This window comes from Rousettus aegyptiacus, unplaced genomic scaffold (genome assembly GCF_014176215.1).
Source record: "Rousettus aegyptiacus isolate mRouAeg1 unplaced genomic scaffold, mRouAeg1.p scaffold_m13_p_3, whole genome shotgun sequence".
Lineage (NCBI taxonomy): Eukaryota > Metazoa > Chordata > Mammalia > Chiroptera > Pteropodidae > Rousettus > Rousettus aegyptiacus.
Window position 1 is genome coordinate 147,417,727 of NW_023416306.1, and position 21,223 is coordinate 147,438,949.

Here is a 21,223-nt window from a genome sequence, read left to right on the forward strand (position 1 = left end):
ATTGGCAATCTGTAGGCAAATGTTCAAGTCTTTCCTAAGGGAATTTACATTACTTTAAATCTATTAAGAAGAATAGTTTAGGATACATGCATGTGACTTCCCTACCCTGGCACAACTTCTTAAGTTGTATTTGTTAACATCCTTTCTCAGAAATAAAATTCTGTCTTAAAAGGGACAATAATCCATTAAGTTATAATTTATATGTTACTGTATTTACTTGGCGTATTATATAAGTATTCCTACTAGAATGTATGTTTTTTTGAGAGCAAAGACATTTTGTTTTCTCTTCAAGGCTATATCCCCCTTACCTAGATTGATACTCAGCACATACCAACTGCTCAATAAATATTTATTGAATGAATAAATGAATGACTGAAGAATGAAGGGACTAAGGAATATTTGTCTTAAGCAAATCAGCTTCACTAAAATAAGATAGTTTTTAAAATTTTAATCTTGTAAATTCATTTTATCTTCCTTTAAAGTTTTAAAAGTCTGATATTAGAATGTTTGAAAGTAAATGAATTATTTTTCATATTTGCAGGACTATCTCAAGCAGGTGCTGGACATTGATCTTCATGCTCAGATCCATTTTGGCAGGGTTTTTATGAAACCAGGGTATGAAAATAATCTTATCTCATAAATGGGGTAAATTTGACCTGCTTTGACTAACAAAATTTTAAATGCTTTCTTTTTATGTTTTTCATTATGGATTATCTATTCTAATAAAAATATTATAGTATTAGAATTCTTTGCACAAGCATAGCTCCTATCTGAAATGGAAATTCATCTTCCTTATGAATAACAGTTTGGTATAAACAAAGCAAAGCAACTTTCCAAACCTTTCTCCCTTTAATTCCCATGTATAGTTCCTTCTTTCTCTTTTTCTCTTTCTCTCCATACTGATTCTTTGTCTCTCTTTAAAAACATTTTGGTATGAAAATTCGCAAATATACCCAAAAGTAGGGAGTACAGTGAATGCCCTATCTACCCATAACCCAGCTTCAGTAACTGTCAACATTTTTTCATAATTGTTTTATCAGCCCCATTCCACACCTTTTTGGGAGGGCAAAGGGCTGGGTTATTTTAAAGCAAATTCTTGATGTGCCATTTTGGTATGCATCTCATAATGATAACAGCAGCATCCTCTTACGTAATCATAATGGTATTATCTCACCTAACAAATAATACCTTAGGATTTAATACTGTGATCATATTCAAAATTCTCCTAAGTGTCAAGAAAAAAGAATGCCTTCTTACAATTGTTTTGTTTGAATTAGGATTCGGGTCAGTCCACTCATTGTATTTAGTTTAATCTCTGTTAAACAAGAGCATTTACTACTCCCCATTTTTGTCATGCCATTGATTTGTTGAAGAAATTGAATCATTTGTTCTAACGAATGGATTTAGCTGATTGTTTCTTTGTAATAGTGGTTAATTTGTGGTGGTGTCTAATATCGTATAGACTGGAAGTTAGATCTAAAATGTTGATTAGATTCAGATTCAATTTTTTTTCTTTGCAAGAATACTTCATGAGTAGTATTTCATATTGCTTCTTTCTTACTGCCTCCCAGGAGGAAAGACAAATAACCACAGACCAAGATCCTGCACATCTAAAAACTAATAACTCCCTAAGGAAGGGGTGATGGAGGTTCTGTAATCAGTTGTAAATCTTCAAAGAATGCCAAACACTGGTGTTCATAAATGTGTGTGGCCATGTCTTCAAACAGTGGTCTGCCTATTCAGACCCCTGCTACTCTGTAAACCTTTGGTTCCCTGTTCACAGGCTCAGTGTGTGGATGAGCATTCCAGCACACCTCCATGCTCTCAGGGACAATAATTATGCTTTAGTTCAGAATTATACTCTAATAGGTGCTCATGCGAACCCTAAGAGAGAGTAGAGGTGAGACTTAACAGTTTTTACAGGTGCGCTATGGGAACTATCAGCATATTCCAAAAGCCTTTTTTACATTAAGCCAATCCTCCTATTGGATACCTCATGTCAGTTCTAGGACAGAAATCAGGCTTTACCTCCATGGTTTTCCCATTTAAGTATGAAGTTAAGATTATCCCTAAATCTTTCTTCACAACTTGATAGAATTTAGAATTCTTGGCATTTTCTTTAGCTGCCCCAATATGGCTGCCACTGACAAGGCTCTTTTATTATTGAAATTGTTGGATTTGAATCATTCTTATTAAGAATATTGTATCTTAAGCAACTACTGCTATGGAACGGGCGCACAGGCTTTTTTATTTTCCTGTCCCTATGGGCAATACTAATTTGATTAAAATATAGAGGACATCACAAAGGCATGTCAGTGTGCTTCTTACTAACCACAAAAATTAAATCGATTATTCCCTTTGCAGTGAAAAAGAAGCTGACGTTACTTGCCCTCAGCACTAGAGGAAAATTATTTGTGTAATATCTATTATTTAAATTAATCTCAGCACCTCTGATATACAATTCTTTTTATTTTCAGTCTTTTATTTACCATGTACCTCAATTTTAGTCCATCAGTTCTTACTGTTTATTGTCCTCAGTTAAAGTCATAACACTCTGTGCTTCAGTCATTTTATAAGTTCTGATCTCAAGAGGACAACTGAACAATGTGTCGGGTTCTAAAAAATGGCTTCTCAGAGCTTAAACAAAAACTTAACAGTCTAGCAATAGGACATTCATGATAGCAATGCATGATAACAAAATGTTTTGTTGTAAGGGAATCTTTTTTAAAGTGAGTGTCTGAAAGCAACAAACAAGTAAGACAAGCAAACAAAAATTTGTAGATACAACAGTTTAGTGATTATGAAAGGGAAGGAACAGGCGTGGAGGTAGATAAGGGTAAAGGGGGTCAAATATATGGTGACAGAAGGAAGTTTCACTTTGGATGGAGAACACACAATTCAATATGGATAGGATGTATTATTGAATCATACACTTGAAACCTATATGATTTTATTAACTAATATCACTCCAATGAATTTAATTTAAAAAATAAATTTTAAAATGTAAATAAATTAAATTATAAATAAATAAAATGAATGCCTTTAGAGAAATGACGGTACCTGTCTGCAAGATGGAAAAGGTGATTTAAATTGACTTGAAGTACAGTAGAAGAAAGGTGTTACACATTCCCTCTTCAATCATATGTGTGTTAGTTTGTTGTAATAAAGTGGTTTAGAAGTTTAAATGGGCTTCCTTGACCAGAATGTTATACTTGTCTAAAGATAAAAAGGTTTTAAAGATAATTGCTACTTAATAGTAGAACAAGAAGAAATATAAAAAACTCAAGAACAATTTAGCTTTGCTTTTTCCACATATAGTGCATTCAGAACGTAATTAACCTCTTCATTTTAGATACAGAGATTCTCAGAAAAGCATTTATAGTATTATCAACCAGATCTACCAATCACAATTTTTATGGGTCATCTACAGTGAACATAGCTGTTTTCGAGAATATATCTTGGAAATTGGAAATTATTTTCATCACACAGAAACAGTCATTGCCAAATAACCTGTCTAAAGATAGATACAATTTAATTTCATTTTTCTAAAATACAGCAAAGAATCAGAAAGTAAGCAAAAAAAGGCCTCAGAGTAGCCACAAATAGATCTCACAAAGGCCATATATTTACACTTCAGAGCATACTCTATGAAAGCTTTATTAAATTATAAGCCCTAAAGTTAGAAGAACTTTGGTACAAATCTTTGTTTCCCCATTTAATAGCCAAGTACTTTTGCCCAAATTGCTTAATCTCTCTGAGTCTGTTTCTTCATCTATAAAATGGACAATTGTTACCTCATGAGATTGTTGTGAAAATTAAATGAAAAAAATGGATGCAATGTATAGATTTTTTTAAAAATAATAACTTTTATTACTAGTATTATCTATCATTCCAGCAATATAGCTATTATTACTACTCTCTGGTTCCCAAACCTAAAGCAGGCTTTACGGGTCAAGATGATGACAGTCTAGCATTAAAAGGGAAAAAACATGAGAAAGAAAAAAATGAAAACAGAAACAAGAACGATAGAAACACAGCGGTGTGTGCTGTAGGGTTGTTGTTTCTAAGTGAAAACAACTTATGGAACTGACAGGAAGGAAAAGAAAGTAAGCTACAGAAAACCAAGGAGTTTAGTTACTTGGAAACAGAAGATGCTAAAAACACATTAATTTAAATGCTCTTGAAAGACTTCAGGGTATAGAGGCCTAATAAAGAATCAACAGAAAAGTATTTTTATATGAGAAGCTTTCTATATGGAGAGCCATGTAACAAGAAAAGTAGAGTACTTAATTTGCTTGTCATATTACTTTTCAGTCACTAACAACCTTTTTTTTCTCTAGCCTACCAACAACATTTGCAACTTTGGATATTGATGGTGTAAGAAAAATAATATTTGCACTACCAGGTAAGAATAATTGAAGTAGTTTCTTTTACTCTATCTGGAAAAAATGGTCAAAGTTTTTTTGAATCCCAGCTGATCACGTTCCTATCAGAGCACTTGATTTGGAATCTGGAAGACCTGGGCTCAAGTCCCAGCTTTACTTACTTAGACAAATTACATAACCACGCTAAAGCTGTTTCTTCATCTATAAAATGGGGCTCACATCTACTTCACAGAATCAGTATGAGAGTCAGATTACATAGTATCTTTCAAAGTCCATTCCAAACCTTAAGGCATGAACCAAGAGTTAGCTGTCACCAGGTCGGGAGCACCTGCTTTTCCTTATCAGAAATTGGTCCAAGTTAGCAGACCAGTCACCTCCCACAACTGGAAGAATCCTGCTCAATGGGCCGAAGGGCCTTGAATCACTCGTGCAAGTACTAGAACAAAAAATACAAAATTTAAAAAGTACAAATTAGTAGTTAATAGATGGTCACAGGGATGGGGAGCACGGCATAGGGAACGCAGCATTAATGTAATGGCTAGGTGGAAAGACAGAAAGAGCAGTTAGGGGGATTATGTTATAAACTATGTAAATGCCTAACCAATGTACTGTATACTTAAAACTAATAATAAAATAAAATTTTTAAAAAATACAAAACTGCCTGTGGTCCTTGCCAGAGTTGGCGCAACTGAAATGGCTGCTAGTATTGGTACTTCTCAGCCAGATCTCAGGCATCAGCAGTCTGACCACATCTCTGTCCCCACCCTCACTCCCGTGTGAGCCGAAACTCACATGTTCAGATTGTAGAAAAAGTGAAATGATTCAGTTCGCAAGAACTTTCAAGTTCAATTTTCTATTGATTTTTGGCTGTGTATTTAAAGCTATATTCTTAAAGCCATTACTAATCCTGATAAATTCTAACGTAGTGTAGAAGTTTTATGTATCCACTTATTTTTCCAACTTTTAAAATTATCCTTGATTCTGTAGCACTGTCCCATTCTCTGTTTTTTGGCACGGGTTCCTTCAGAAAACAACCTACTTATTCCTTTCAGATGCATGAAAATCTGGTGGCTTTGAGATATTTATCCGCTTTTTATATTAATGTTTCAAAATAGAGATATTAAGAAAAGAAGGCAGGCAGAAAATATAGAACTTTAAAAACATTTTGAAAGCCCTTATCTATAAGCATAAAAGGGATTAGATTTCTATCATATGGAAAATTTTAAGAGCAAAGACATGTAAAGTTGTCCTCAAAATACGTCTCTAGTATAGAACTCCTTAGGGCCTTTAATATAGTTTTAGATATTCTAAAAACCATTATATAAGGAAATGCGATCTTCTTTCCATCTTCGCTATGCCTAGAAGGCACTATTTACTTTGTCTACAGAGGATATGAGTTGACCATCAGTAATAGTATAACAGAGACTGTTATAGTTGGAGACTATTTCACCATTACTGAGGAAGATCATTGACCTACCAAAGAAGTTACAATTAAATAAACTATATTCAAACTGCTACTTGAATTTGAAATTCTCTCTGCTCAGCCTGAATAAACCCAAAGAGGGCAGCAACAACTCACGTGTTCAGATTGTAGAACCAGCAAAGAGGTTGCTTTGTACAAGGATTTTAAAATTTGAAATTGTCTATCTGCTTTCCCAAGGGCCAGGTATTTACAGCCATTACTAATATCGATAAATTTTAAAAGCAGTTTAAAAGTTTGTGTATCTACTTGCTATTTTTGTAACTTTTTTTAATGATACATGTTCTCTATTGAAACATTACAAAATACAGATAAGCATTAAGAGATGTTATTTATAATCCCACCCCACCCCCAAAATAATCACTATTTGCAATTTTTTGGTATCAGTTCTTCCAGTTCTTTTTTATGTAGAGAGAATTTTCTATGGAGTAATTTTATAAAGCATTAGCAATTACAGAGATTCCATAATCATTGTTAAATGAACAATAGTTTCTTTTTCCCAGAAAAATTTCGATATATTTGTATCTTGAAGCAAGGGAAAAGCAATTGATTCTTATTAAGAGTCTGCTGTTCTGTTGGACAATTCATTTAATAGATATCACTCATCACTTTTAACAACTTGAAAAAAAACTATTTTTAACTGCCTTTGTGTGTAGAAGAAAATTAAAGGTATGGTTTAAGGTGATAATAGACTAAAATGACCATTGCCTTTTACTTTGATGATATAATTAGCAGCACATAGCCAGCTCACGAGAACCTAAAAATCTAATAGCCCCTCATCTATCCCCAGTATATACATACATATTCACAACTGAGTAAAAGTATTAATAAAATCAGAATTTTGGAATCAGCAGGGATATTGAGAATCACATTGTCCCATCTTTCAGTATGTGGATGGAGTTAAGTTAGACTCAAAAAGGTTTGGAACTCACTCACACAACTTAGTTCATTGTTATTCTCAGCAGAGCCTTTTTCTCATAACCCACCTGTCCTCTCTTTGAAGTGTATAACACACCCAGATTTCTTCTTGGAGAGGTGCAATTGAATTTCTCAAATTTTTATCACTTAAAAGAACTTGGTATTTATATTAATCTCCACAGGCTGCCATAACAGAATATCACAGACTAGATGACTGGGTCACGGACAACAGAAATTTATTTTCTCTCAGTTCTGGAGACTGGAAATCTAAGAGCTAGATGCAGGCAAGGCTCATTTCTATTGAGGTTTTCTTCCTGGCTTACAGAGGTCCACCTTCTCTCTACGCCCTCACACACTCTCCTGTTGTTTCTTCCTCTTCATATAAGGACACCAGTCCTACTGGATTAGAGTCTCACCCTTATGACCTTGTTTAATTTTCATTACCTCTATAAAGGCCCTGACTCCAAATACAGTTACGTTGGGGGTTAAGACTTCAACAAAGGGAGAGAAGGAGAAGCAATACGATTCAGTCCATACATTATTCATCTTCAAGTCCTTCACATCTTAAATCATGTAGTTTCATTTTTTAAATTTAAATAAATGTTTGTGTAGAGGGGATTATGAATACATTTCTATATGTTTATCCTTTCTAATTTTTTTTGGTACTGATCATATATTAATATGGAAATTTTTTAACATTTTAAAAATAACAAGTAGAAACTGCCTTAAAACTTATCAAGATTGATAATGGTTTTCATTGTATAACTGCCAGAAAAGTAGAAATTAAATGGTGTTAAACAGCTTCTGAGCAACAGAAGTCTGTCTTTCACTGGTAGACCCAAATGTTTGCATCCTCTGTGCCATTTGGTTGACTGTTGGTGTATTCTGGCATCCTTTTGGATTCAAGGTGATTCAGAAGAGAAAAACTAGTCGTCACTTTGCGCTCTATAATACCTGGAGGTATAGACAGTCATAATAATTTGGCAAATTTTTATGTGTTTACTGTAAATAACTGCTTGGTTGACTTTCAGGGAATCCTGTGTCAGCCGTGGTCACCTGCAATCTCTTTGTTGTGCCTGCACTGAGAAAAATGCAGGGCATCTTGGATCCTCGGCCAACCATCATCAAAGCCAGGGTAATGTCTTTTAATAACCAGGAGCCAAAATTGAAGCCAATAACAATTAAAGATCTAGAGTTTTATATTAGTTTTGAGGGAAAATGCAGTTATAGTCTCCCTTTCATGATAGAAAATGGAGAGAGAAGGGTCCCTTTATTTCCCTCCCACATTATCCCACAACTTCTAAAGTGAATCATTTTCTGCAGTGAGAAGTCCATATAGGAGTAGATATGTAATGACAAAACGTCACTAGATGTAGCTGGCAACACCCTAACACTAAACCTGTATGGAAGAAGGGACAAGAATTCCCTTTCCCTCGTGTAAACTCACAGAGGACAGCAATTTACCTATTCACGTATTCAGTAACCTCGCCGATAAATTTTAAGCAGTTAAGGAAAAGACAGTTAAAGTGCTAGAAAGAGACCTTTGTGAATCAGAAAGAGAGGATGACCATTTTGTTTGGAAAAGGACTACTAAGGCTGAGGGATTATACCTACTGTAAAAGTCTCTCAGAAATTAGGGTCCCCTTCTCCACCAGCACTAACATTTAATTTGATTTACTACTATGCAATTATGTAACATACTTCATGTATAACTAATGAACAGTTTTCTTGGCGATATAAACTACAATACCAAACTATTACTTTTTTAAAGCTTCATTGAAGTATAATTGATATACAAAAAAATGCATACATTTTAATGAGTTTGCACATATGCATACGCCTATAATATCATCACCACAGCCAAGGTACTAAACATATCCATCACCTCCAAAAATTTCTTTCTGTTCTTAGTGGTCTTGTTTTTTGTTTGTTTTGTGGTAAGAACATTTAACATGAGAACTATCCTCTTACCATATTTTAACGTACTCTGTATTATATTATTAACTATAGGTACTATGTTGTACAGCAGATCTCTGGAACTTACTTTGCATAACAGAAATTTTATACACGTTGAGCAGCAATTCCCATTTCCTCCTCTCCCAGGCCCTGGCAGCCAACATTGTATTCTCTGCTTCTATGAGTGACTATTTTAGATACCACATATAAGTTGATGCAGTATTTATCTTTCTGTGACTAACATTTCACTTAGAGTAATGTACTCTCAGTTTATCCATGTTACCAGAAATTGTAGGCTTGCTTTCTTTTTAAAAGCTGAATAAACTCCATTGTATGTATGTGCCACATTTTCCTTATTCATTGTTCTGTTGATGGACATGTGGGTTGTTTTCATATCTTGGCCACTGTGACTAGTGCTACAGTGAATATGGGTGTGCAGCTATCTCTTTGAGATTCTGATTTCAGTTCTTTTGGTCATATACCCAGAAGTAGAATTGCTGGATCATATTGTAGTTGTATTTTCAATTTTTTGAGGAACTTCCATACTGTTTTCCTTAGTGGTTATACCAGTCTACATTCTGACCAATAATATAGAAGAGTTCCATTTTATCTTTGGGTTTGTTTTTTGTTTGAGTATTTGTTTTGATACTAGCCATCATCACAGGTAAGAGGTGATATCTCATTGTGGTTTTGATCTATAGTTCCCTGATGATTAATGATGTTGAGTACTGTTTCATATACCTGGTGGCCATTCGTATGTCTTCTTTGAAGAAATGTCTACTCAAGTCTTTTGCCTATTTTTTAATCAGGTTATTTGTTTTCGTTTTTGTTTGTTCATTTGTTTTTGCTATTAAGTTGTAAGAGATTCTTATGTATTTTGTATATTAACCTCTTATCACAGTGGTTGCCGACCTTTTTGGCACTAGGGACTAGTGCTCCTATGAGAATCTAGTGTCTGATGGCCTGAGGTGGAGCTGAGGTGGTAATGCTAACGCTGGGGAGCAGCTGGCTGCAAATACAAATGATACTTCGCTCACTTGCCTGCCACTCACCTCCTGCTGTGCGGCCCGGTTCCTATCAGGCCATAGACCAGTACCAGTCCATGGCCTGAGGGTGAGAGACTCCTGCTTATCAGATATATGGTTTGTAAATATTTTCCCTTATTCCATAGGTTGCCTTTCCACTTTGTTGATGTTTCCTTTGCTATGCAGAAGTTTTTTAGTTTGATGTAGTCCCACTTGTCCATTTTTGGTTTTGCTGCCTGTGCTTTTGGTCAAATCTAAGAAATCATTGCCAAGACCAAAGTCAAGAAGATTTCCCCCTATGTTTTCTTCTAGGAATTTTACAGTTTTAGTTCTTTCTTACATTTAAGTCTTTAATCCTTTTTGAGTTGTTATTTTTTATACTGTATAAGATAGAAGCCTAATTTTATTCTTTTAAATATATATCTAGTTTTCCCAATACCCAAATTATTATTTTTCAAGAGCTCAGAAATAAATTATATGTGACAGAATGCTATGATTAGTTCACAAGACAAACATAAAAGAAGAGGAGGGAATATTAATAAAATATTACTCTGAAAATATATAGGATAAAAACATTAAGAAAATTTAGGCTTCAGATATTCTTAACATTGACCTTCTAAATACGGAGACTTTGTAGTCTAGTATATAAAGGAAATATTTTCCTTAAAATTTCAGTAAAAGTTCAACAAGATATTCCTGAAAACAGTTTTTGGGGTTTTTCCCCCACTAATTACATTAGTGGTCTTATTTTAAATTAAGTGGAAAAGGAATTTAAAAAAAGCCATTAATGATTCTGATCAAGTCAAAAGGTCAAAGTCATGATACTTAGATTTAGACATTTAAACCATTAATACTGAATTTGCCTATTATTTTCATATTTGCTAAATTTAGGAAATAAGGAACTCTTGTTGTTATGAGAGAAAGAGGACTTGTCTTTGACTTTGCAAAGTTCTTGTGAGTCTTTTCATTTATTTCTCATTTTAATATCCACCATTTCTTTTTTAAAATGACAATCGTGGCACTCATTTATTCTGACAACAACGATTAGATAGTGCTCTGTAATCAAACTGAAGCTTTGTACGTAGTTCATGCTGCTGCTCACTTCTGTCAGCCTGTGGAATCGAGAACTGGTCTAAGAATGAGTCTAACTCCTTTCTCCCACAGAGCAGTGTCACTGGTCCTGTCAGAATGGGTCATCAGTATGCTTGGCTGTTTACTTCTTTTGTTTTTAACTCTCCCAATCACCCCTCACACTTTGACTGACACTTTAGAACATAACCCTATTCACTTACTTGAAACATGATAAAGCTTATTCTCTCTGTTTTCTGACCATCCAAGATGCAGCTTACAGACACTACTTATCGCTGTTCTCCGAAATGGTTGCCACAATCACAGCCTTTCTTAATTCTTGCTGCTTTGGGGACGTGAAGTGGGTATTAAATGCTGGTGTCAGTAACTCGCACTCCTAGACTCTGATGTAGTTGTGCTATGGGTAGGGCAATGCTGGATTATATTAAAAGGTCAGCACAAAAAATGTCATCCTTTTATATCAACACATTATGAAGAGAATCAGTTTAGAATAAACATTTGCCCCATTTCCTTGGTCAGTTATGATAGTTGAAGTTGAAATATTTCTTATTTTCAGTAGATAATCAGAAACATAATCCTAGCAATTCATCAAATAGAATTAATTGACATAATGTTTCCACAAAAGGACATCGTATTATGTGTTTCCTTAATATCCCATCAAAGCACTATATACTTCTCTTGTTCTCAATTTTTTCAATAGAAACATACCTGAGTCTTACCTTATTTCAGGCATTAAGAGAAGAAAAAGGGAAAATGCTTTCATCTCCACTGAGACCAGATCAGCATGTCCTAGGAGAGCACCGGCATGTTGGCACTCCACTAGACTATTCTAATTTGTCCACCTTCCCTCTTCGCTTGAGCATTAGTCCTGCATGCACTAAGAACTTGATTAATGCTTGCTGATAGATGTCATAAACAGTAAAAAATAAAACATTTCAGCAAAATGTTTATATTGTTTGAGGATTGCTGAGGTGTTTGCAACTGTGGAGAGAAATGTGGTTGCTTTTTGTGACAAGATCAATTGTTGACCATCAAAAGATGTTATTGGATGCCTGTTATATGAGAATATTATAGCCTGTGGATTAAAAAACATTGAAAATGATATAACTGTCCATGATTTATAAGAAATGTAAATCAGTTTTAGCTTATCATTATGAAATGAAAAATATAACTAGATTATAGAAACTTTGGAAAAATGAACTTTAAACTGATTCATACCTGCATATTCAAAGATTTTTAAATTACCTGATAAAATTTAGACAGATGATTTATAGGCTAATAATCTCAGGACCTCTCTAGTAGGCTAATGAAATCGGTGCCTCATAACTTCTATAGTACTTACCGAAAAAAAATAATAATAGTGTAAAGCTCCTTTAACCAGTCTTTGGACGTTTTGACCAGACCCAAGCAGAGACCAGGTCCCCAGCACCCTTGAGCATGTCGTTTTGGACCTCTATCCTTTGGTCATCTGGTTTTTCACAAACTCTCTCCTCCAATCTACATGTGTTTTAGTCCCAGCCTATTCCCCTGGATCTTTTAGTGCTTTCGCTTTTCCCTCATGACCACCATCAAAATTTCCAAAGACATTCAGGTCTTTGGCAATGTTCTAATAGTCTTCCTCTCCACCTCACCTCTTTCCATCAGTTGCTTTATTTCCATAATTCTAAATAACCTTAATTTCTACTTCAGCAGCTCACACACACATCCTTTTCAATACCCTGAACTGCTCCATCTCAAAAATCACCAACTCCAGTATACAATTTAGGAACAATGGCAAATTACCAATCAGTATATAAAAATGAGTGTAAACACTCCTATAATTCTTCCCTTTTTTTCTCAGTCCATAAGCCCCTCTTGGCTTAACCGCTTTCCTCATCCAACCTAAATCCTGTGGTGTGTCACTTCACCTTTTTTCAACACCTTCTACTTTTTTTTTTATTTCACCTCTTCTTCCTCCCGTTGGAGCCCACTCTAAGAATCTACAAACGTGGATGAGTTCTTCCATTTTTGCTCTTCATTTCTATTCCCAGGCCACTAAGCACAACTAGAGAAGAGTATACAGCTGTTCAAGTTGTCACTTTCAATTTACAAATCTCAACAGGGGCCAAAATTCCCCCTGGTGTGCCATTTATATTCTGTGAATCAGCTTTTTCCATGCCTAACTGGTCTTCCAAATCTTCACCACTCTCCTAAAGCCCTCTCCACCATCCATATACCCTGAATTTTATAGCCAAAAAAACCTGGGGTTTGAACGATTGCTCTAACATTTACTAGATTATAATCCTTGGTATAGTTGGAGGTGTACCTTTTTCTAATCTTGCCTCCCCTTGAATCACTTTTCTGTTTAACTCTAATCATGTCAGCACCTCCAATTAAAATCCTTCAGTGCTTCCCATGACCTTAGGGTTAAATCCAAACTGCTCGAGTGAGCGAGTGAGCGTAGAAGGCCCTTCGTCCCTAGGCCTTATTTCTCTCCAGCTTTATCTGCTTCCCATCCTGAATGTGACCTCAGCAAGCTAATCACTCCTTCTACAATGGACACAAGAACCCCTGCCTGTGCCTGTGTTTATTCCCCTTCCTAGAAGATTCCCACCTAAACACCACTGTCTGTCCCCTTTTTCAGCTTAGAAAATTCCTTAGTCATAAGACTGAGGCATCATGTTCCCTGTGAAGCCTTTATAAATGTCCTTAAGAACGATTGATTACTTACTTCTTTGTGCCTTTTTATACTATATAAACAGCTCTATGATGATATTATTTACTGTATTCGAAATTAATTATTTATTCTATTTGAGAATTCTTTGAAGTCACGTCTCTAAGATGGGTACAAAAAAAAAGGAAGGACAAAATATACTTTTCTTTTTAATTAATAAATTTATTTTTTTAGAGAACATTTAGGTTCATAGCAAAGTTAAGCAGAAAGTACAGAGTTCCCATACACCTCCTATCTTCACACAGGCACAGCCTCCCCTACTATTGACATCCTCCACCAGAGTGTGGTACATTTGTTAAAATCGATAAACCTACTCTGACACATCATTATCACTCAAAGTCCTAGTTTACATTAGGGTTCACACTTGTTGTTGTATATTCTATAGGTCTTGAGAAATATGTAATTCCGTGCATCCGCCAGTGTAGTACCATATAGCATAGTTTCCCTGCCCTAAGAATCTGTTCTGCCTATTCATCCCTCCCTCCCTGCCAATCCTTGATCTTTTTACTGTCTCCCTAGTTTTGCCTTTTCCAGAATGTGATGTAGTTGGAATCATAGTATGTAGCCTTTTCAGATTGGCTTCTTTCACTTAGTAACATGCATTTAAGGTTCCTTCATGTCCTTTAATGGCTTGAAACTTACTTCTTTTTAGTTTTGAATGATACTCCATTGTTTAGATGTATCACCATTTATTTATCTATTCACCTCCTGAAGGACTTCTAGGTTACTTCCAAGTTTTGACAATTATGAATAAAGCTGATATAAACATCTGTGTATAGATTTTTGTGTAGACATAAACTTTCAGTTCATTTGGGTAAATACCATAAGAACAATTACTGGATTATATGGTAAGAGTATGTTTAAATTTGTAAGAAACTGCCAAACAGTCTTCCAAAGAGGCTGTACCATTTTGCATTCCCACCAGCAATGATTGAAAGTTCCTGCCACAGAATTTGGTATGGCCAGTGTTTTTGATTGTGGCCTTTCTAGTAGATGTGTAATGATATCTCATGTTTTAATTTGCAATTCCCTAAAGACACATCATGTTGAACATCTTTTCATATGCTTACTTATCTGTATATATCTTCTTTGGTGAGGTATCTGTCCAGGTCTTTTGCCCATTTTTCAATTGGGTTGTTCTTTTTCTTACTGAGTTTTGAGAATTCTCTATGTTTTAGATAACAGGACCTCATCAGATGTGTCTTTGGCAAATATTTTCTCCCAGTCTGTGACTTATCTTCTAATTCTGTTGACCTTTTTTGTTTTCTTTTCTCCCTAATTCTTCCTTAGGCATTTATATGTAGATCAAATAATACTATCCCAAACAATATAATTTTATCTCTCCAGTGACTGCTGTGTGCCAGGAAAATATTCAAAAGAAATAGCCCTAGTCCACAGCCCACTACCAATATTGAATGAATATAAGGCATCGGAAGTGAAACATCCATCATTTGCAGAGCTTTTTAACCAAAAATTGTGTCTGTGTTTATGCATGGTACACCATTCTTGAAAGCATCAAAGCTCATAGTAAATAGGTGCTTTCATAAGCTTCAGCAACATAATATACCAGAACTATAAAGTCAGTACAACTAAATATACTGGTTAACAAAGTATTCTACATTTCAGTAAAATACCATAAAGATCTAATCACTGTCATCTCTTGCTGTGAAAGCTATGAAAAAAAAATTAATTTATTTCAATTTGATGCAACTGCTACTTGTTTCTTAAATTAACGTAAATATCTTCCTGTAAAACAAACAACCCCATTTTTTTTAGATGAACAAACAGTTATAAGAAAGCAAAATAACTTGCTAGTGCAGCCACCAGTTAGCAGTAAAGCTGGGAATAGAACCAAGGTGTTGGGAATCATCCCATTCCAATATTAGTTCCACTTTACTATCACAAACCAATTAGTGCATTGTTAGGGGGGGAAAAAAAAACATTACTTAAACACTTAGCAAGTAACACAACCAGGCAAATAGCTCTTGTAGTTTAGTGCTGGAGAACACACAGCACACAGAGAGAGATTGAAAAACAGAGATTTTTGTCCTCAGGTAAGCACAAAATAATTTAGGAATAATGGCAAGTTACCCTCCAATAGATACGAAATAGAATATAAATGTACAATATCAAGTGAAAGAGTAGAGTGTGATTTAATCAAGGAAAGATACTCTAGAATTCAATTTTATTCTGGGTTCCAAAGGAAAGGCATGGATTGTCAGGGAGAATAACTGGAATGTTTAAAAACATAGTAACAAGAATGGATTGGAGAAAGACTTATTTGAATCAAAATTTCCTGTTTTAATTGTATCATTTGATCTACCAGCGGTCCCCAATCTTTTTGGCACCAGGGACTAAAGCTCCTGTGAGAATCTAATTCCTGCCAATCTGAGGTGGAGCTGAGGCAGGGATGCTAGCGCTGGGGAGCAGCCGCAAATACAGATGAAGCTTTGCTTGCTAGCCTGCCGCTCACCTCCTGCTGTGCAGCCCAGTTCCTAAGAGGCCACAGACTGGTACCAGTCTGCAGCCCTGGGGTTGCGGACCCCTGATCTAAGCAATATCTATGTTAGTTGAATAAAGACTTTTTAGACCATTTTATGGTAGAGTAACTTAAATGATCATTATGATAATAAAAAATGCTAATTCTCATACACTGGAACCAGTGTTTTCACTAACATGAGCTAATCTTCGATGGGCTATAGTCCATAATCATATACTGTATAAACTTGTTCCGGGAGTTCTTCTTTGCACCTGCTACCAACACATTATCACTTTAACTTACCAGATTTCATTATGAATTTAATGACAGATTAAAAAAAAAAAAAAGTGGCTCTAGCTTTAAGATTCATTATTCTTTCTGTCATGTTTGTGAACTGAAGTTTCTATATTAGAAAGGATTTTATCCTTGTTAGAAGGATTTGAAAGATGCCATTCCATAGCAAAGACTCATTTAGAGTAATTATTTTAGTACTAATGATGTCGCTAAACCAAAATGGCATAACTCTTAGTAGGGACTACTTTTAGTTGCCTCAATGAGATAGTGTATTAGTATTGGGACACTAAAGGAATATTCAAGAGAAAAAGAAAGTAATTATCCCTTTTATGTTGAAGATAAGTGTATGAATAGGTAGCTGAATAGGACCTCAGAAATATTTACTGGATGGGTAGATGGACAGAAAAACGGGCATGCAGATAAATGGATATTGAGCTGCTTTGTTGTTTAGGTCTTCCTCCTTTATTTTAAATGTTAAAATATCTGCTTTGATTTCTGAATTCATTGGTCAAAGGTATCTGTCCTCACAACCCATAATATTAGACTTCAAAAATAGATCTTCTTCATCTGTTCTTTTTCTCACTATGAATACCAGCTTCTTAGCTTTCTTTTCTTTTTTCATCAGAGCAACCCAATCTCTGGACTTCCTGTATTAAGAAAATAAAGTGGCAGTGGCGAAAAGAGTATTCTGCAATTTTTTGCCAAGATATTTTCCATGTTCACTGTATTTTTGCACAACCTCCACCGTCTTATAGTTTTAAGGGATGGTCAGGTCATCAAGCTTGTTTTCTTTTCCTCTTCATTCTACAGTTATCATGTGATGTAAAACTGGATCCTCGCCCAGAATACCATCGGTGTATACTGACTTGGCATCACCAAGAACCACTGCCTTGGGCACAGAGTACAGGTTAGTCATTCACACCTGCAGATGTGTCTGTACACTCATCCTGCTAAAACACACATAATGCAACCTCCTTTCTTGGGGATGCCTAATTTTGTAATTATTATACATTTTCCTTTTTGAATGATTAGGTTAAATTATTCCTAAACAGTACAGCATAATAGGACACATTTGAAATCTAGAGTTCCAAAAGATTTGTATCTGTTTGTTCAACAAGTTCTGAGCATAATTTTGGTTGTAGGAAAAGGAGGGACTGTTGACTACGCTGCCCTGAAATGTGAGATTAAAGCCCAATTATAATGTGATTCTCTGTAGCCTCTACTATACCCTAGATATTGGTAAATTTTAAGGACCGAGAAATCAATATTGATGTTGATTTTGCCTGAAAAAGGTGCTGGGGAAGTCTGATCATCTCTCTTCCTCTTGAAGACCTATATTTCTAGTCTATTAAATGGTTTCTTATTTTGAAAAGAACTACAAGGGCTCCAGATGTATACACTGTGATGCTTATGCTGCTGTAACGAGAGTGTTTCCATCCAGGTAATCAGATGAGCAGCCGTCTGATGAGCATGCGCAGTGCCAACGGACTGTTGATGCTACCTCCAAAGACAGAGCAGTACGTGGAGCTCCACAAGGGCGAGGTGGTGGATGTCATGGTCATTGGACGACTATGATGGTCACCAGCGGGAGAAAGCTTTGATGCATGTCCACATATCATTGACTGTATCCTGTAATATGCAACGGCACAGCTAGTTTTTCTGATTTGGATAAAAGTTGATCTGTATAGTCAACATCTTGAACTATATTTCAAAAGAATTTAAATACCTTTTAATGAAAAACACCTAACAATAAATCTTAACAGACAACTCTATTCTGATTATATCAAAGCAAATTTTTCCTTTCTTGCAAATTGCTTTGTGTGTTCAATGCTAGGTCTGATAGCGATAGCTTTTAGTAGACAGCAGTAGGTGCCTGTAGAACTTGTGTTTTTCTCATCTTTAAAATACAACTACTTATGCTCTTAAATCAAGGATGTCTGCTTATTTATACTAGTGTAGGCAACACTTGGATTTCCCTTCTTAGTATGCTTCATAACCGCTTTACGGAGAGCTTTTGCTTGTTCTTTATCATGTATCTCGTGTTTATGTGTGCACAGTGCCAAAAGAAGAGTGACTGGGTGGAGGCCCTGCCCTGCCTCCAGGAGAACCATCCCTCGCAGAGCTTCCGGGGAAGTTTCTCACCCCGGTAACCTCATGGCACAGTACTCTTGGGCAGTAACTGGATTCCTTTCATTCGAACAAACTGGGGGAAAAATGCTTCCTTAAGTGCTGACAGCCTTTTTAACCAATACATTTAAAATTGTACAGAACAAAAAATAAAATCAAAGACTGATCTTGTACAGATATTAGTGTTACCAGCATTCATGTGGAAATCAAGAGCAAAGAAAAAAATAATGTTAAACAACTCTGTACCATAACATTTTCTGTAATGATACTGAAACTTAATGAATAAAAAAATCCTTGATCATTATATAAAAATCCATTGTGTTGGCCTTGTTATTAAAAAGAGAAAATTTTCATGCCATTCTGTGGGGTTCTGCCTGGATAAAAGACATCGTTCTTTTAATAAGATTAAGTGATATAAGGGAGATTTAAAAAGTGGTATAACTCTGTATTTTATTATAGCATTGTGAAAACATAGGTTAGAAAGTAGAGAGAACTTACAGTTGGTCTGGTCTTTCCAGTCATAGTTGGAGATCAGCAAGCAAATTTAGAGGAAACATAGTTGATAATTTGGGGGGTGAGGGGAACTAACTTCTTATTTTAAATGTCATAAGAACAAATTTCAAACATTTACAGTTTTTTAGACTGGGGGAGGAAAATAGTAATGAATCAGAAAATTACAGATGAGTACCTGAAATTTTTTGGATCACGTTAGAAAGGATGTAAGAAATGGGGAAAATCTGTGGTGACCACAGAAAATGCAACAAATGAAATATACTCAATCCACATGGCTTCTTTAATAAAAACTTAGGGGCACTTTTCAAATGGTGGTAACAGGGAACATTAAATATGCTGCAGGGTATACTTAGTAAAGCAAACAACAGAAACTGGCCTCCTGGTAAACAAGGTGCCAAACAATGATGATGAACGAAGCCAAGTTGTAAACAAATATTTGATACTAATATTTGATATTTCCAGGGTTGAAAATAAAATGTTCTATATTAAATTATTTTAATGTTTGCGAGTAAGGAAGCTAAAGTTTGTTAATAGAGGTCGAGTGAAAGATCATGAAGAGTGTTTTACGTACATTCATTCAAGAAATATGTATTAATCATCTACTATGTGCTTGGGTACAAGGTACATCATGCTACTATTTACAAAGATGAATCGAGATAGTAGCTGATATTAGACTCCATCAAATGAGATAATAATAATGCACACAAGTAACCATAATATTTGATATGTTTGATGTTGGAAAATAAATGGTAGTGTGTGTGGAATGTGATAAATGCCACAATTCCAATTTAAAGAGTTTGAGGAGTTCAAAAGGTAACCTACAAGGTAAGATTTCAAGGGGTAAGATGGAATTGTAGTGGTTTTAAAGGAAGTATAGAATTTTAAAGATGATAATGCAGGAAGAAGGGTATTCCAGAAACAATTATGGACAAGTAAAAGCTATTATTTTATTATAAAATGTAAGCTTCACAAAGGTAAGGATTGTTGTTTTATTTTGTTCACTTACATTAGCCCCAAGTCCTTAAAAGAGTTCCTGGTGTATGTATATATTTGTAGGCATCATTTGTTCAATGAAACATACAGAGCTTACTATATGCCAAGAACTTTTCATTTGTTCAATTTTCATAGCAATCCTATAAGGGTTATTATTTCTATATTGCAGATGAGGAAACTGAGACACAGAAAGGTTAAGCAATTTGTCCATGGTCACACAGCTAGCAGGAGGAGCCAGGATTCAAATTTAGCAATCTGGCTTCAGAGTCCATGTTCTTAAACACTAAGCAAAAGAAACAGAAAACTGACATATTTGTAAGACCAAAAAAAGTCTATATTTGAGGCCCAAACTCTGAAGTTCTTGAATACCAAATTAAAGAGTCTAGATTTATTCTAGAGACAAACTTAGAGATTTTCGATCAGGGAAGTATTCAGATCACAACTGTCCTTTGAAGGAAAATGCGCTGGCAGCATTGAATAGGGTAGATTGGCTTGAGGAGAAACTGGAGTGAGACACCAGTTAAAAGGTGATTGTGCATCAGCAATGACATGAATGGATCTAGAGGTTATTAGGCTGAGTGAAATAAGTCAGAGAAAGGGAGATACCTTATGATTTCACTTATATGTGGTATCTAATGAACAAAAAGAACAAACTAATTAAAAACAAACTCGCAAATATAGTGGACAATTTGGTGACAGAAGGGAGGGGAGTAGGGAGAATGAAATGAAGGGTTAAAGGAGTACAAATTAGGAGTTGATAGTTGGGCACAGGGGAGCATGGCAGAAGGAATACAATTAGCATTAATATGATGGCTAAGTGGAGGGCCAGGGAAGGGAGGGAGCAGCTGGGGTGATCGTTTTATGAACATTATAGATGTCTAACCAATGTACTGTATACTTGAAACTAATTTAAAGAAATAAATTTATTTTTTAAAGAAAAAAAAAGTGATTATGGTCATGCAGGTGAGGGGTGATAACAGCCTTACACATAGTGGTGGAGGTGATGGGGATGGGAAGGTCATGACGAACAAATCTGCCCCTGGACATAAAGAATGAAAAGAATTTTACAACTGATTTCAGGTTTGGGAAAGAAAGAAAATTGAGAGATGATTCAAAGTCATCAGTCTTGGCTGACTGAGAAAATATTAAACCATTAACAAAAAAGTCAGAAAAATGGATTTTGTGGAGGAGCTGATGAGTTTGGACGTGTTATGTTTGAGAAGCCAGAGGAGTATTAAGGTAGGTATGTCC

The 21,223-nt window shown here is 35.3% G+C and overlaps 1 protein-coding gene across 29 annotated transcripts in view; it reads left to right on the top strand.

The window, feature by feature from the left end:
* Positions 1-19,050, top strand: part of GPHN (gephyrin) — a 399,765-nt gene extending 380,715 nt beyond the window's left edge. For 4 of the 29 annotated variants that reach the window (XM_016131223.2, XM_016131227.2, XM_016131238.2 and 1 more), the window contains 5 exons: positions 542-615; positions 4,341-4,405; positions 7,815-7,918; positions 17,150-17,246; positions 17,781-19,033. In XM_016131223.2, coding sequence (XP_015986709.1) covers positions 542-615; positions 4,341-4,405; positions 7,815-7,918; positions 17,150-17,246; positions 17,781-17,914 — 474 coding nt within the window. In that variant the 3' untranslated portion in view covers positions 17,915-19,033. Of the gene's footprint in view, positions 1-541; positions 616-4,340; positions 4,406-7,814; positions 7,919-17,149; positions 17,247-17,780 lie in introns of all 29 variants that reach the window. The other 25 variants (XM_036238699.1, XM_016131241.2, XM_036238696.1 and 22 more) reach the window with 17 other exon arrangements.
* The last annotated feature ends 2,173 nt before the right edge of the window (positions 19,051-21,223 follow it).